This window comes from Ahaetulla prasina, chromosome 2 (assembly GCF_028640845.1).
Source record: "Ahaetulla prasina isolate Xishuangbanna chromosome 2, ASM2864084v1, whole genome shotgun sequence".
NCBI classification, from domain to species: domain Eukaryota; kingdom Metazoa; phylum Chordata; class Lepidosauria; order Squamata; family Colubridae; genus Ahaetulla; species Ahaetulla prasina.
In genome coordinates this window covers 250,725,388-250,744,486 of record NC_080540.1, presented here as the reverse complement: position 1 = coordinate 250,744,486, position 19,099 = coordinate 250,725,388, and the positions used below count along the sequence as shown (strand labels likewise).

The 19,099-nt window shown below is 34.5% G+C and overlaps 1 protein-coding gene across 1 annotated transcript in view; it reads left to right on the top strand.

The window, feature by feature from the left end:
• Nucleotides 1–19,099, top strand: part of COMMD10 (COMM domain containing 10) — a 74,205-nt gene that overhangs the window by 51,436 nt on the left and 3,670 nt on the right. The window contains exon 6 of the mRNA XM_058169654.1: nucleotides 18,473–18,532. Coding sequence (XP_058025637.1) covers nucleotides 18,473–18,532 — 60 coding nt within the window. The remainder of the gene's footprint in view (nucleotides 1–18,472; nucleotides 18,533–19,099) is intronic.

Genomic DNA, 19,099 nt, shown 5'->3' with positions numbered 1-19,099 from the left:
AGGTGGTCGACCTGACAGAGAGGGGAGGATTGGCTGCAGACAAGCAGTGGTGCTGATAGATAGCACATCCCCTCTGATGAGGAACAGCTGCCTCCCCCAATTGATCCAAGGGCAGGAGAGCGAAATGGAGGCAAGCTCAAAGGAGGGCTGCCAGGAGAAGGTCACCCCCCCCTCTCCCAAAGAACACCTGACTTAAGGAGAAGCCGGGAGTGGGGGAGTTTGTCTTTGTCAGGAACAATTTTTTGGCTTCCCTGGCTTTGACCTGTGCTCCAGCCTGTGGCCTTACCTTTACTTTGCGGACTGCTTTTTGCCTCATGGATGGACTTGCCTTTTTCTTTGTGGATTGGCTTTGCCTCATGGACTTGCCTTTGGCCTTGTGGACTTTCCTTACCTGTGGACTTTCCTTGCCCTTTGCTCTTGACTTTGGACCAGTTGTGGCAGTAAATCAAGAACTGCCTATATTGAACTATTAGTGCCATTCCCTCGCAAGCAAGCAAGCAAATAAATAAAGGAACTTTCTTATACCAGTGGTCTGTTTTTAGAAAAGATAGCATCCAGTTCCATAAGCAGATGGGATTCTCCCCCCACCCCCCAAAAAAAACACAACACCTGAAAGTGGTCAAAATAAACTAACTTTTCAAGGACACTTCCAGCAGACTTCTGTGCCATCTGCAATTGTTTATTGAACACATATTTACTCTGCTTTTTAGCTTAGAGTGTTTCATGTTAGAATATTTCTTGCCAGAAGATTTAATATGTGAATTATCAAATCAAAAGATAACCAGAACAGATGAGGAAAGACGCTTTAGGCATAACTTCTTAAAATTACAGTGACTCACTGAGATGAAAACTTTTGAGAGGAAGCAAAGTCCAATATTTTCAGTTCCTAAAAGCTTTTGAAATTTGAGTTTAATATATATATTACCTTTTTCTGTGGGTTTTTTGTGCCTTTAAGTCCTGTTGACTCCTGGTGACTGCCCTGCAACTTTTTTGGCAATATTTATAGAAGTGTTTTTGCTATTGACGTGCCCAAAATCATTTAGCTGGCTTTATACCCAAGGCAGGATTAGAATTCACAGTCTCCAGGTTTACAAACTGGTGCATTGACCACTATACCAAACTGGGTGTCTTTCTGCTTTTGTTACAAATACTTTAATTTGAATGTTGCTTGTGAAAAGGAAACTTTGACTTAATCGTTTCAATGATTTTTAAGAGTATATAAATATAATAAGCAAAAGTATAGCACAACATAAAATTGTTATTCTGAAATGTGTGAATAGGAAAACCAAAGATTTCTAACTGTCCTTGGTTAACCTGAAAAAGATAACAAGGTCCCCATTAGTACCCATTTGGTAGATAATCAAGAACTTCCAAAGCTGTAGGGAAGTTTAAAAAAATCATTGTGGAAGAAGATACAAACCAGTTCTAGTTTATTGCAACCCTCCTCCCAAAAAAAAACAACCATGCTATTGGTGCATGTCCATACAGAAACTAAGAACCATTCTTAATGGAATAATATTTTTTTTAAAAAAATATTCATCTGGCTATTTGACCTCAATTCAGTTCCCAGTGATAAAGCTTTTCATGAATACTGTAAAACATAAAGTTACATCATTGCATGTTACTTTTAAAGGTAACTTATTAAATATGAAGCAAGTTATTTCAAATAGTTCTCTTCCTTGCGTTTACTATTTAAAATATATATTATATTATACCCTTTTTAAAATTGTTCCCAAAGATCTGTGAATTAGAAATGTGAAATCTGTTCATGAATTAGAGCTTCTTTGCCTCCTTTTCTCAGCAGCAGCCTCATGAAAATAGGATAGGGGATTGTGATAGTGGTTGTGGACCGTCTGAGTCCCCAATTCATACACAGGGCCATGTGCAGCTCTCCAACCTCCTTGTTTATGACTTCCAAGGTCTTTTATGTAGATTTAAAAATCTGCAGCAGAATTTGTTTCTTTTCCCCATTCTTCCTAATCCCTCAAAACAATATATTATTTTCTTGAAGGCCATTTCTTTACAATAGCAAATGGAAGATTGGTATGGAGCTTCCCTGTAGAAGGACAGTATGAGATTGGAGGTTATGCTATTGTTTTCCAATAGCAGATTGTCCATATGTAAAGCTGCCCCTTGTTTGACTGAGGGTTAGTTTTGTTTTTTTGGTGTGTCTTCTGCTTGACAAGTGGGAGCCAGATGATATTCCTCAAAAATATCCTAACCATATTTGGCTTAGGCATTACCAGCTTCTGATCTCTAAGTCATTGACTGGCAAAATTGCCTCCATTTGTTGAAAATGTTAGTGTAGTGTGCGTTTGTGTAATTTTGTACATGCATTTACAAACATGGCTTCTAACATAATATATAAGAAATTGTTGAGTTTGATCTCAGGCTTTTATAGGAAAAGTTAGTGAGATTTATTTTAAAGTTGCTATTCCAAGTTATTAATTCCAGTTCTTACATTTTATAAACCTACCAGCAGAAACCTCAATATCAGAGCAGTAGGTAATTATTATTTGGCTGATTCGAAATCTATTCAAGAGTTCATGCAGCTTCAAACTGTAGTCATATATTCATAATGATGGAGTCCTGTGTAGAAAATAAAAGAATTAACTGTAGGAGTCCTTCCTAAGACATATTAGGGAATGCAAGCTCTTGCTGTGAGAATGAATTTCTAGGTATGTTCCTTTGTGCCGTTAACTTATGTATCCAAACTAAATAATTAGTTCATCTTTTATACTTTTATCTTTTTTATTCCAAGACATGAATTATAATGATTTAAAAGCGTTATTAAAACTTTTTAAACATTCTGTCCACCTGTTCAACTGGGAATTTTTTAAAAAGAAAATCCTTCAATATGCTATAAAAGTACAACAGAGTAAGACTTAAATTATTAAGAGATTTTTAACTGTATCGTTCCGCATATTGTTAATCTCAGCTGATGTGTTAAAATATAATGTGCATTTGTCCAGTTCTCTGTATGAGATCTTGAAGATGTGACACAGGTAACCTACTTAAAAGCACTACTGCTTATATTATAGCACTTTTTCTTCCCAGTAGGCTATTACCAGAGGGTTTTTAACTCTGTGTGGTTCCCTCTAGAAATCTAAGTTAATGTATGGGTGTAATTTTAATGGTATGGAGTTGTTTTAGCAACTGAAAAATCTAGAAGATGCTGAAAGGAGGGTCTTTATATGAAATACTTCGTAGGGAAGCATGGCTATTATGCTGGCACTGATAGTAGAATAAATATAACAAAGGTAGATGATACACTATTTAGCCAAGGTCAGGTTTTGTATTGTTTCTTTTTGGTCATGCTTAATGCTAAATTTAAATCAAAGCCATTTTCAAAGGCAAAATCAGTACAGGTAATCCTTGATTTACAACAGCTCATTTAGTGACCGTTTGAAGCTTTGAAAAAAGTGATGTATGACCATTTTTCACACTTAAACCATTGCAGCATCCCCATGATCACATGAACAAAATTCAGATGCTTGGCAATTGACTCATATTTATGATGGTTCCGTTTTTCCAGGGTCATGTGATTCCCTTTTGTGATCTTCTGACAAGCAAAGTCAATGAGGAAAACCAGTACATACACTTTTTCTTCTTTTTCTTCTCTGGTTTGTCACTCAAGGCTTATCTACACATACACTATGATGAGTTGATATGAATCTTAAGATGAAATATTTGGTTCCCATCGTGTAGAATTACTGTGGGTGAAGCTGGCTGGAAATGATGGAAGTTGTTTTTCAGAACAGCTAGACACGTAATTTTAAAATGCTTCTAAACCATAAAACAAACCAGGGAAGAAACCCTGAATGGAATTGAAACACACATGGATAATGACTGCATGTTTCCTATGTGTTTGGGGATGTGAATACAGACACACTTCTGTGTGTAGATGATGATGCATACTTGTTGGCCAATAATTTGTTAGAAAGTTAATTATGATGCAACCGAGGGTATGGATGGATCTTAAACATTTAGGATCAAGATAGCCATGTTTGGCAAGAAGCTGGAGAAAACAATTGGAAGCTATATATACTTGGCAAAACAACTACAATGAAAATAGATAAAATTTTGTATATTCTTGTAGAATGTTTCCTAAAGATTGGAAAATGGGTGGAGAAATTTGCTTGGAGAAGGAATTTAGTTGTGGTTTGTTGATGAACGACCATCTTTTTTTCTTTGTACTATACATAGTCCTCGATTTACAACAGTTCATTTAGTGACTGTTTGAAGTTATGTTGGCCCTGAAAAAAGTGACTTACAACAGATTTTCACACTTACAACCATTGCAACATCCCCATGGTCACGTGATCAAAATTCAGATGCTTGGCGTCTGGTTCATATTTATGATGGTTGCAGTGTCCTGGGGTCATATGATCACCTTTGGTGACTTTCTGACAAGCAAAGTCAGGGGGGAAGCCTGATTCATTTAACAACCATTTTACTAACTTAACAACTGCAGTAATTCATTTAACAATTGTGGCAAGAAAGGTTGTAAAATGGGGCAAAATTCACTTAACAACTATCTCATTAGCACCATAAATTTTGGGTTCAATTGCGGTCAGAAGTTGAGGATTACCTGTAATGAAATAACAAAGCTAGATGCAAAATTGGAAATAAAAATTGGAGTGGTCAGTATTAGTATAATAACTTTAGCTCCGTAATGTGGTATCTTCATTTGCCAGGTCCTCTGCTGCACATATTAATTTTATTTAGATTATTTTAATTTTAAATGCAGAGCTGGCATATTGAAAACAAAATCCCAGCTTCTAGCATTATTATTATTATTTTTTGCAGGAATGGCTCCATGAAACCACTTCAGAAATCTTAGAAAATAAAAGTGGAAAGTCTAGGTTGGATGCGAGTGTTGTTGTTGTCTTGAAAGTTTGTTCACCTTCCAAGAAAAGAGGCAAAGATATGCTGGGGGTGATAAGAAGCATCCCACAGACTAGAAGAGAGAATGAAAACATTCCTCAATAGCTTACTTTCTGGTAAATAGTGGTTTTGGGCCTAGCTTTATAGCAACCATTTTGTGAGAGTCTGTGACATGATCTTATGAGTCCACATATGCCCAGTGACTCCAAAACATACAGACTACAATTATAGTATGTCATTTAAAGAACACTCTCCTTTCCTTTTTTAATGATGTATAGTTACTTTTTCCCAGTATTTTCTTAGTAATACAGCAACAAAATCTCGGATTTTTATTTATGAAAAATAAATATAATTTATCTGTGGATAAAGGTTGGCCTTTGTGTGGCAATATTTTGATTATAGTACTAAACTGCTGTTGTTTTCACAGTACAGTGGGTACAGTACAATACAGTGGGGAGTAGGAGGCAGATGTAAGAGTAAACTTTGTGGCAAAGCCAGTTGCATTTCATTAAATGCATGTTAGACATTAGAAAAATCAACCCAGCAAACATTTCATAGAATTTTTGGTCAGCAAAAAAGAAATACTCAGTTGGAAGACGTAGTGCATTTCACTATTATACTGGATACGTTTTTACTGTATCAGTTTAGACTTATAGTCTGAAATTGCCTTATTAGAGATAAATCTTAGTTAAGATTAAGCATATTGTAAAGTTCAATCAAATAACAATCAGAACCATAAGCGATCTCAGGGTTGCATCTGAAAACAAGAGAATATGCAGAGAATCCTGTGAAATATTCTGGTTCATTTCTTGTCATGATATATTATGATTTATTGGGCTATCTGAAGCACTTGTATGTCTCTTCAGATGTGGAAGCCAATTATGTATTTTGAGCAGCAAGTGATTTATCACGTATTCAAAGGGAAGTTCATTTTATTTCTATTTTGTATGTGTTAAAGGAGTAAGGGATGAATAATAAATGCATACACTTTGTATAGTTGACTATTGGCATAGATTTAATGCTTGGATGTCTGTATAAATATTTGTATAAGAGATTGCCCTTTAAAGAGGAGCATGAAGCCAAATTCCTTCACTAAATCAACCTCAAAAGAAAGTTTTTTAACCTCTTGAGTTCAGTCATAGAAAAGGGGGGGGGGGCTCAGAAAGTCTTGCCTGAATTCAAAATCGTGTTAAACATGATATTGTCTTTTCTGAGATCTTCCACTATTCCTCATTTTTTAAAATGTATTTTAATGTATTTAATGTTTATTTTGTTTAGAGATTTCCATTTTACCCTTTGGCTATGAATGCCCTTTAGGAAGTTTGGAATGTTTAAAAACAGTGTTTACTGAACAATGTAAAAAGGGAGAATTAAAATTCTTTCCATATTAAACAAGCAGGGTAGCAGAGAAAAGAGATATTGTTATAACAATCTGAATACCTGGGAAAAAAACATCTTTACTATTTTTCCAAAGGCAAAAAAGGCCGAAAGGAGGAACTTTTGCAATTCTGACATAACTGATTGGTTTCTGTTTTTTATTCTCACTAGTTGTGCATGTGAAGGGCAGTAGAATACAGAACATAGTCTCTGAAGGACAAAATAAAATGTATTGGTAACCTCTTGTATAGGAAAAGACAATTCATAAAAGTTTAGCATCAATCTGTCTAGAGTACTTTCAAATTTGGCCACTTCAATTCCCAGAATCCCCCAGCATGTTGGCTGGAGAATTCTGGGAATTGAAGTACCCACATTTTAAAATGGCAAAGTTTGAAAAACATTGGTTTAGGATTTCATAGCACAGCTAATAGTTTGAATGATCCCTTGAAATAAAGTAGAAATGCAGCTAATCAATTTGTACTGATCTTGAAAACCAAACAGGGCTGTACATACAGATAATTATCACTTAACAGTGGTAACAATGGGACTGGAAGTTCTGACACTAAATAGAATGATTGTAAAGTGTGACACACATAACCATGCTGCTTGGTGACACCAGTTCCAGTACGTCTTATTGCTATTGTTAAGTTAATCATGCACATTAAGCATGATGTCATGTAGTCCTCACCTGTGACCCTCCCCCTTCCAGCTTTCCTATTGATTTTGCCAGTAGAAAGGTGGTGATCACATGACTGAGAGATGCTGCAACCTCTAATTGTCGGCTGGTTACTTAGCACCCAAATTGCAATCACGTGGATGTAGGAACATTGCAACAGCTGCAACTCTGAATACTGGTTGTAAATACCACTTATTCAGTGGTGTTGTAAATTCAAGTGGTCACCGAATGTATGGCCATTAAGCAAGAACTACCTGTAGTTAGCATTTGGATAGAAACTGCAGTTTTCAAATTAGAAATTAGTTTAGAAAGTTTTAAAAAATGCCAAGAGAAGACATTACCAAACCATTTTTGTATGTCTACTACAGATAGGTTTGTGAAGTCGCTGAAAAATAAATTTGACTTAAAAAAAAACATGTTACTTTAGCACTAAACGCTCAAAAGGCTCTAGTCTAGAATCTTTCTTGTACTTTTTTAACAGGATATGTCATTACTACTTGTTGAAATCTAAAGTGCTAGTGAAGAAAGAAAAATGTTAATGAGGTCCAACCCATACTGCATACTGCAGATTGATTGCTTTGAAACCATTAAGTCATTCTGCTTAATTCAGGTTTTCCCCACTGGCTTTTGGGATGTCTTTCCTTCTCCCTTTTGTTCTTTGGTCATTAATGCTTGTCTTCCTTTTCCTTGAAGACTAGAATACTCATCAGATATTTGTGGTGTTGCATACTTCATGGCAATTGCTGCATATGATTTAAATGCCCCCAAAAATAATACAGTATCTTCAGTATCTTTTTCTTTTCCCATATTGCTAGGAAGACCTTTGATGTATTATACCCTCAATGTATAGAATAATAGTAGTATAATCACAATTAATTTGAAATAATAATTTGAGCTGAGTTCATCTGAGGAAGTTTCAGACTGACAGTTTGAAGAAAACGATTGGCAGCCCTTTTGCTTTATAAGTTTGCAGTGCCTTCTACAGAGAGTAATAACATTATTTTTAATATATGTTATCTGCTACTGGCCCTTTTTGTTTAAAATATATATTGACTAGAAAGTACCATAAGTATTTTGATTAAAAAATTAATTTGAAATTATGTATGCCTAACATATACTTTAATAAAGCTTACAGAATAAAGCTAACATCTTGTTTCCAAGAACTAGTTAAATGTATTGCATGAAATGCCAGTTTTCTTATTTTTATGTAGAGGAATTGATACTTGGTCACTGAAATTAACTTTCTTAGAATGGACAGATGGGTTTGCTGATTGACTCCATTTCTGAAAGGCAAAGAAAAAAATTCAAATAAGACTGTAGATTCTGCTTTAAAAATACTTTGAATTTTGAATTTACTAGATGAAATATTCTGTGAGCGTTCATCTGCATTAAATTTTGTGTCACATGTACTTTTTAAAATGTGTTTTATACCTGGTGTTCCAAACTGATATAACATGAAAACAGATTTAATAATTTTTCTCCTGAAATGTAATAATTACTTGAACTGTAAAAAAACAAAAAAAAAAAACAAAACATAAGCCATTTGATGATTAGGGATAATACTTATTTTCTCTTCGGTTTTTAACAGCATTTTGTTTTTTATTTATTTTAGGACACAAAAAATAACACATGCATACCAAACTGTCAGAGCATTTGTTTCAGTATCAGGTGTTATTAACACTTGTAGCATTAGCCTAGCTGTATCACATTAGCATTATGTCAAAATAATGATCAATGTAATTAAGAAAAATTATTTGCTCACTCTTTATTTATAATAAAATTACAGTACTTTTTTTCCTTTCTGTAAACCTTATTGTGGCTGTTTCAGCAAAAATAAAATGCTGTGTTGAGGTTCAATATTGTCTTAGACTAAATATTTTTAATATGTAAAAAAAAATCCATGTACCTCATTTACCATAAATTCTACAAAGTCTATTTATTCTGTCCAAATACTAGCCAAATACTGTCCAAATATTAGCCTATTTAGTTTCTGAAAGTAAACATAATTCTGGTTTGTTTTTAAAGACTGTTTTATTTTGGCTTTTAATCTGTGATTACTTGATTGTACTATTGTTTTAATTTTAGATCTATACTTCTTTAAAAGACTTGGTAGACAGTGATGTGTTTTATGAATGCTTAAAATAAATAATATTTAATAGATGGGTTTTCTAATTTTTTGTAGACACAAACAGCCTTTGCAACCTTTTCCATTTTTTGTTGAGAACATTGCAGCTAAGTATCATTCCAGTGATAGCCTTTCTGATTCCATTTGCAGACTTCATGGCATACCTGGCTCATTAGCCTTGCACTTAAGACTTTCAAGGGTTCCATTAGTTCCCTAACCTAAGATGTATGTCATCTTCCATGATTTACTAGAAATGACTTGGGAGACACAGTTGCTAATGTCAGAGTTCAGTTTGTAATCTATGTTTTCTTCTTCGGACTTTTTCATTTCTGTTTTTTCACGTCAACTTCCATTTAACTTCATAGATCTTGCTGCAACCAGTGCTTAAGACTTCATCAATTCACATTTATTAGTCTTTCAATACAGAGGATAAATTACTGCCCTTAAAAAATGATGCAGTTATTTTGAATATGTAAATGAAATGAAATATTCCGTTTCTTTGAATAAATGCAGTGTTATTTGAGTAGATAACTCTGTAACGCTGAGTAGATGAAACATTAGTTTATGCCAACGTGATAGAAGCCACTGCACAAAGATGGTATTAATGCAATAACATGTGCATCACATCCCAGTTTCCACATTTGATCTATTTTTAACAAAACTGTTGTAGAACAATGGAGCAGATGCGAGAGACTGTGGGAATTGCTTCTTCTTCTTCTTTCAAAAAATGAAACTTAGATTGCTCAAAGGCTTTACGCTGCCAGAGCTGAAAATCAGCATGGGTCAGTGGTTTGACATTGCTCCTGCAATGTGGGAAGATAAGGAAGAATCTGGAACCAGAACTGAGCATTGTGAAAAACTGGTTAGCAACGGCTTTTTTCAACCATGTCCTTTCGTTCCTGCCTGACTTGTCCAAATTTCTAATTATGGGTCACATGGGACTTCCCATTGGCACTATCCCACTACCTGAAAGAAAGGAAATGCCCAATGGGCATTGCCCATGGTCAGACTCTTGGGTTGTTTACAGTCTGACCAAATTATTCACCAGTAAATTGGGAATCCATTTGTGAATCGTTATGATGATAACAACAACAACAATAATAATCATGCTATTACTTCCTAAGTCTGGTAAGCTTGAGGCATATGGTCAGTAAACAAAAGACTTGTGTTCTTTTAAAAAGATGAAACAGAAATGATAATCTTGTAATTGAAAAATTATAAGATTGTATAAAAATTTTACAGTTGAATGAAATATTATCTTTAGCATTATACATCATAACAATCTATTCAAAGATCAGTATTCACAGAAAGTTATGGAAAAATTATGCACAGACCCATATGGGAAAGATTTGCGGTTCAAATAGCTTTGGTGCAACAAAGCATATAAGAATGAAGTTAGCATAAAGACAGTAAACTTACAATACAAAGGTCAAGAGACATTAAAAATAGCAGAATCCATGAATTGAACTAGCATACCTTAAAACAAATAACTATGATAGCTTGCCTACCACTTTTTTTGTTTTTAACTTCATACGGGAAACATTTCTCCAGTTTACTTCTCCAGTAATGTTTGACTTGATATGCCTGATGGTCATATACTCCCACCTTCAATCAAAGTTTTGGGAGCATTTCCTCTTAGTTTTTGGCTTTCTAGATGTTTCTAGGTCATAAATTGACATTTATTCGTCCCAAAGGTTAGTTTTGCCTTTATCAGTTTCCAAGGAGTCTCCTCTGTTTACAGAGTTTTTGTTCTCCTGTTTGAGCACTGTTTTGCCCCATGCTTTTCCTGGAAATTAAATTTTAGCTTCTTTTATTATTGCAGTCTTTTTGAGTGACATATCAGTGGCTACTTCCTAAAATTCCTGTTTGCTTTTAGCAATCTTGATTGCCCCTGTTTGAAAGAGTTTTGATCACTGGAAACTGCTCTTGTCTTCTGGAGCTGAAATAATATAAATTGAGTAAATAAATAGAACTGAATATTTTGTCTGAGTGAATACTTCTTTCACTGATATTCAACTAATTTACAATGTTGTCATAACATTTTGAATTTTAATTCATGGGAGGCTTGTTGCCATATCATGTATTTATTATATTGTTTCATTTGTTAGACTCATACCTTTCATCAAAGAATCTCCTCCCACAGCAGTTTTGGTTTCTTTTCAAATAATTTTAATAAAGAATTACAAATGAAAATTAATCCAAACTATCAAAAACACAAAAATGAAAATACAAAAGAAAAGAAAAAAGAGAGAAAAGAAAGTTCCCTCTTCATTGCAGCAAATAAAAGCGATTTAAATAGCTTATTGCCATCTCTAAATACAACATAAACTCTCTTCTCCCCATAACTCTCATAACTAAAAACAAAGTCCTCATCCATTATTCTTTATCAGCCAGCACCCAGTAAGGAAAAACAGATGTACTTAATTGTATTCCTTCTCTGAATTTTTAAGAATCTTATTTCTTAACCTGTTGAAAGATAATAATAGTTTTGTGAGGTGGCTTGAACTAAGAAAACATGACTACCCCAGAAGTACCAATGTTCTTCTGTGGTTAAGGTAGAATCCCAGTCCAGCACCTTAATCAGTCCAGCACACTGAAAAGATACAATAACATGGGAAGCTTCTGATTCCACTTGAATACAGATCAAATGCAGTATCATCTAGTAATTGTGCAATACCTTTCCTGGCAGTTCCAAAAAGAGCCAAGCTGATGAATCTATTTTAGTCCAAATTTCACATCAATTTCTGTCAGTGCATTGGCAAATACTGTATTTTAAAGCTGAGTCACATACTTTCAATTGATTTTGATCTACACTTATTTTATGCTCTGCTTTAGAAATAGGATATGCATTGATTTTTTTTTTTGCCTAATTGACATCATCTTAGAATGTTCATGACTATTCTAAAGCAAGCTAACCTTGGACCTCTAGTTGTACTTTAGGAAGGCAGTATATTTATAGTCAGTTTTAAGAATATCACTTGAAGATAGAAGAACATTTACAACATGATGGACAGAAATATTAGAACTGATAAATATTATTGATGTGGGCAACCTACAACTCACAGCTCCCAAATTAAAATCTCTGGAATACAGTGTTATAATTTCATGCCAGTTAGAAATGAGATGTGGCCCAAGCTGCAAACTAAAGTAAACTAAAGTAAACTAAAGTAAACTAAAGTAAACTAAAGTAAACTAAAGTAAACTAAACTAAACTAAAAACTATAATAGTATATATAGTTTAGTTTAGTTTACTATATAAAAGCATTATTTTGCCTTTTTACTTTAAATTCCTTCATTACTCTAGAGTTTAAGCAGTAATGTCCTTTAAAAGATGAAGTGGTACCTTAATTCATTCCTCTAATTAAAATATTACTGTTCCAGATAAATAGAACATTGCTGAAGTAGGCAGTTTGCTGTTTTGATTCCTTTCTCTCTCTCAGATTTCTAGGTAATGTAATTAAGTTTCCATGCTTTTATAGTTGATACAAGATGCTTGGAGAGAGAAAAAATACAGTCCATTAAAAAGTTCAGTTTTTAATCTGTAACGTATCATTGGAGAAGATGAATGCTGATACAAGCATACTTGAATCACTGTTTTTTTTTTACTTAGTTGAAAGAATCAGTATTACAGAACAATGACAAGCCTTAAGGAGTTTTAGAAGCAGTTCTAATCAATATATTTCACAGGATACCCACACCTAAGCTTTTTCCTAGTGATTTTTAAAATGATATTGTTATATTTTGCCACTAATGAGTCTTTTATTCAAATTCAAATAAAGTAAGTAGTAACCTGATTTGTTCTTGGTGTTCTAAAAATATGAAAAGAAAGAAAGAAGAATGATGCCATTTGAAGGGCTTGGTTAAAAAAGACAGTAAATTGCCTCATTGTTTTGCTTTTGTTGAAAAGCATTGTAAGCCGCCCTGAGTCTTCAGAGAAGGGCGGGATATAAATGTAAACAAAAAAATATATATCTGTAAAATGTTCGTGTATTCTCTTCACGTAACATAACATAACATAACATAACATAACACAACACAACACAACACAACACAACACAACACAACACAACACAACACAACATAACAACAGAGTTGGAAGGGACCTTGGAGGTCTTCTAGTCCAACACCCTGCCCAGGCAGGAAACCCTACACCATTTCAGACAAATGGCTATCCAACATTTTCTTAAAAATTTCCAGTGTAAGATCCCATCTAGTAATAATATAATCTTATAAACAGAATAATATTTATTTACTTAAATATTAAGTATTTATTTACTTAAACCTTTAAACCCATAAAATCTCTTGTAGCAATTTACAATCATATTTGAAAACAATAAAACAGCTACTCTCAGACATTGCATTAAAAGAAAATGGGAAAAGATTTATTTCTACCCTTCACACAAAAAGGCCTGGATGAAAAGAATGATTTAATTGTATGCATGTTTTGACTATTAGGATTGAGGATTTCAAAGTGCAGCAGTCACCATTTGGAAATCTCGTTTGTAAGTGACTGCATGATGGTATTCACAAATTATGACACTCATAGCAAGACCTCTCTGCACAATGTTCATGCCCTTTATAACAGATAAGCACTCTACTAGGCATCCCAATCTTATACATCTGCATACCAGATTATGATTTCTTTGATATTTGACACATTCAGTGGAGTCATGAAACAACCTGTGTGATTTGCAATAGTGGCAAATATCTGTAGCTTGGATGTAGGTTCTCTGAACCTTCACCCTCAACTTGTGTGATGCACAAAGGAATTTAACTCCGATATCTATGATCACATGGACTACAATTGGGAAAAAGTGCAATGTGTTCTTTAACAATTTGAAATAGCTACTTGATCCCTGTGTTCCTTCTGAATTTGAACAGTGAACAACTCCTCCTCCTCCTCCCCCTCCTCCTCCCTCCTCCCTCCTCCCTCCTCCTCCTCCTGTAGCGTTTATGATAGAGATTTATTCCAAGTTAACAATGAAGTCCCAACTCATAATAATTTGAATTGTTGTTTATCTTCAAAGTATGCTATGGACTAGATGGAAAAAAAGAGATGGCACTAATTGAAGAAGTAGTGTAGATAAGAAGTTTTCACAAAGTGCTAGATTAAAAAAAAAAAGATCTACATGTTGCCCAGATTCCTATGACAAAATGGATGCCGAAGAGATCCTGAAGTTGTCAGCTTCATAGCCGAGTTGGGATTTCAGCTGAGATTTTTCTGCTTCAAGTCTGGCACCTATTTTACAAAATCAGCCTTCCCAGCTGACTGCACTTTAAAATAACGTCAATCAATCATTCAGAAAATTGAGTATGCAGTATGAATGAGTAATATGCAAAAGAGAAATCATTGAGCTAATTATTGTTAGATGAAACCTAGCTAAACAGGTTATCTGAAGGAGCATCTTCTCCTGTATGTATCTACCTAGACCTTAAGGACATCTAATGAGGCTGTCCTCCAGGTCCCGCACCAAAGGAGACAAAGTAAGGCTCTACAAGGGAGAGAGCCTATCTATCAGTTTAGGGCTTTGAAGGTCAAACCAGCATTTTAAATTGGATCTGGAAATGGGCTATCAGCCACTGTAAATGACAAAATACTGTCCTTATGCAGAAAATAAGGAAGATGATCTTGATTTTTCCATAATTAAAGTAATGATGAATGAAGTATAACTAAGGGAACAATAGACAGATCATATTCAGAAAAAGCTTAGACAGTTACTTTCCTATTTTATAGGAGTAAAAGAAAGGTAAAGAGGTGCAGCACAATCAGACATTTAATATTCTGTTATTACAAGAATACAAACCCCAAACAGAGAACTGTTCCTTTAGAACATGGGTGTCAAACTCACTGCATCATGTATTGTGGCGGTTTTTCCCTTTGTGGAGCTGGGGTGGGCGTGACCACATCTGGCTTTCGGACCGCCAGTTTGACACCCCTTCTTTAGAATAATTGGAAATCTCTCCGTGAAAGGGCACAACTCTATCCACAAACAGTATTTCCATCTTGTCTAAATTATTGGCCTTCATCCAGACCGTTCCCCAGGTGAAGCATTGACTCGGGACACCAACCATCTCACCTGTATTAGATGAAAAGGAGATATAGAGCTAGGTATCATCCTAGATATATTAGAATGATGGCACCTGAGCCCACTGCCGGATAACCTCCCCAGCATTTATAGAGATGTTAAACAGCAGCAAGAGTAAAATGGAGCCCTGGGGGACTATAATTTTGAGGCAGAAGAATAGTCTCCCAGCAATACTTTTTGGAAATGGTCACCCAAGTAGGAAGTATGGAAGCGTATTTATAGTACATTTTACCCTCATATCCCAACTCTGATAGTCTACCCAAGAGAGACCATGTTTGATGGTATAGAAAGCTGATGAGAGTTCTAGAAAGTCTAACAGGATGGTACTCTTCCATCTTTCTTCTGGCCCTGGTCATCCTTACACAACAGTCAAGATAGTTTCTGTTCCATAAGCAGTCCTGAAACCAAATGGAAATGGATCTAGAAAACCAGTTTCATCCAAGAACAAATGTTCTCCCCAATTCACTGTTGGATCAGCCAGATTTAGAGGGATGTATGAGAAGTTTTAAATTTCCTAATTGTCAAGTGGATCCCACCTAATTTTAATTTGAAATACAAAGCAAACGTTTATGTTAGCCGTTCAAATAATAGTATTTTGTATAGAAATGACTTGTCTGAGTTTTTTCTTTTCATTTGTTAAATATATACATTTTAAATTATTTTCTTTTATAAAATTTTATATTTATAAACTGTCAGCCTTTTGGCAGCTTAGGAGCACATACTAATCCAGCACCAAAATTCATTTGACAGTTAAGCAAACTGGTTACACTTTTATTTAGTGTGAATAAATAGCAATATTTCCCAAAATAGAGGTGCAGTTTTTGGAATTTTATGAATATTTATTCAGATGGAGATGACAATCTATGCCATTGCAACACTAGTATTTTTTAAAAAAATGTATTCCCCTTTCCTTCAAATAGCATCTGTTAACTTATTTTGGGAATGAACGAAGAGTTTACTATGTCATAGTAGACCAGCATAAACTTATTTTCATTTTGTGACCTATCAGAATCTTTTACATTTTTCCTTTTTAAAAAACATTTATGTTCTTTAAATAGAGGATCAGCAGGGGTCATTACAGACTGCAACTCTTTTCTAGCATTTCTATTTTTTTAATTCTGTACCCCATTTTGAGCATAACATTTCATTTCTTTCCTTATGGTAAGGCTAGATTCTCATATAGATATAAGTTTCCTTTAATTACTAGGATGGGACATTTTTCTGCAGAAGAGAGGAGGAGGCAGTGACGTGAACCTGCTGGTCCCAGTGATTTTATACTTCTTAATATCGATTTCAAAGTATATGTGTTGTTTGCTTATCCCATTACCTGGAAATCATTGGTCTAGTGCCCTGATGGTGACCTATGGCACGGATGCCAGAGGTGGCACATAGTGCCCTCTCTAATGGCACACGAGCTGTCACCCCAGTTCAGCTCTGCTACGCATGCGCACATTCCTCCCACTGGCCAGCTTGTCTCCAGGTCTCTGCCACACGCATGCATAGAGGTGTGTGTGTGTGTGTGTGCAGCTATTGTATTTTGGGGGTTCGGTGTGGGCGCGCTCTTTGGGCACTTTGGGTCCGGAAAAGGTTAGCCATCACTGGTCTAGTGGCAGAACTGAATCCATAGAATCCATTTTACTTGCCATGAACAAAATGCTAACTAAAGGAATTGCTTTAGTTTCATCCTTCAGTCTTTCATATCTACACAATGGACTTCATATTTTAGTATTCTCAACTTACGACCGTTCATTTACTAACTGTTCAATGTTACGATGATGCTGAAAATTGTGATTTACCACTGGGCCTTCATTAGCAACTGTTGTAGCATTCCTGCAGTCACTTGAACATAATTTGGGTGCTTGGCAACCAGCATGTATTTATGATAGTCGCAGCATCCCTCACATGATCATCATTTGTGATTTCCCAGCTGCTTCCAAAAAGCAAAGTCAGTGAAGGTAGGTAGATTTAATGAACAACCCTGACAAAAAAGGTGGTAAAATTCGGCGTAAGTTAATTAACAACCATCTTGGCTTAGCAACAAAAGTTCTGCTCCCAATTTCGCTCATAATTTGAGGATTACGTGTAGTTCTAAATTCCTAATCTTTATACAAACCTTGAGATGAAGGTTACGCGAATAGATATTTTAGGCCGATTGAATAGAGTGTCCTTTAATTTGCCCAAACTTCGAAGTAAAATCAAAATCCATAAGATCTTACATTAAAATGAAAAAAGAACATATTTAAGGAAATCTAAAATGAAAAATAAAATGGAAAAAGTTGAAGTAATATTAGAAGTATAAGATTAACAGCTGTCCAAAATATTACTTGACCAGGAAAACTTGACTAGCAAAAAATCTGTTAGGAATAGAAGACCTAACATTATGTAAAGTTAGAGTGTTGGAGCTGAGTGAGAGGATATATGGCCTACGGTATGATTCCAGGTAAATTACTATCTAACCTACTGATGGAGTTGTTGAGATACTAAAATAGGAGTGCTTTACAGTAGATGTTCCTGAGCAGTTATGATGAAGAATATTGTATAGTTAGTACAGAATTACTGTATTTATAGAAAAATCAACACTTTTGAAACATTCTTCTTTATCTCAAGTGAAATATGACATAGGCAAAGGATATAGAAAATAAAATAAATACAAGTTTAGAAATGTAAAACACAGTTTTTGCGTAGCCATTATCTAGCAAATCAGGAGAGATTTATTGGTGCAGAAAGTTATTATCTACCATCTGCCTCATCCTCTGTGTTTCCCATCATGAGCTGCTTTTGTCTTTAATATTTAAAAATAGTTTTAAAGCACTTTTTTGTGTTAAACTTTGGGTTGGAGGTCTGGGTAAATGTCTGTAGAGAGTTCAGCATGATAAGATACTGACAGTTAAATTAATGTGAAATGTTATGTCAGTGCTTGCATACCACCATAATAAATCAGTAACATGCACAGTATCTAATGTCTTGTTATAATGACATTTATTGATTGTCAGAATGACATTTGGCAGAGATGGAAGTATAATTTTTTTAAGATGTTCCTCAAAAAAGATAATAAAATTATTATTTTTTCCTAGCCATTTATTTTGTTATGACTTAGAGAATAACTTACAAAAAAACAGTTAAAAAAATCATTTTTTTGGTAATTATGCATATATATAGTGTGAAAAAATGTTGCTATTTTTACATGTTCTATGAAGATGTAAAAGATTCCTTCCTTAAAGGAAATTACAGAATTACAGTAATGGTTCGCCATAAGCTGAAGGTACAGACAGTACTATATTTGTGTGGACTAATTTATTGCCCATCTTTTTATCTTTACAGAATGTGGAGAAAATATTTGTGGAATTCAATCATAAAGAACTGTTTGAGTTCTATAACAAGGTCTGTATTGGTGTTTTACTAGATTTTTCGAGCCTTTGATAACATTTACTTTGCTTTAGTAAGACTTTATTTAATCAACTTGATAGTTCTGACTTGTTCTTGCTTGTAAACACATAATGCTTTCGTCCCCCAAAGCAAAGCTCTTCTGAATTATATCTTGTATATACAGGGTTTACATTTGCTGTTTCAAATGGCTTTGAACAAAGTGGTGTTTGCTATAACTTGAACCAGCAAGTTCTAACAAGAACCAAAAGGGCAAGAAATTCTGAAAAGCTTAAATCTGTAAAGCATACTTATTTACATTATACAGGTGATGAATTCACCCAGTCATATCCATAGGTTTCCAAATTGCAAACATATATCAATAAAACATATTTATTTACATTATGCAGATGATGAATTCACCCATACATTTCCAAATTGCAAACATATACATTATAAATGGTCATTGGGCAGTTTTTTAAAAAGTCGACTTTAATAATGAGAAATGGGTTTTTTACTTTAGATAGATAGATAGATAGAATTAATTTTTTATTGGCCAAGTGTGATTGGACACATAAGGAATTT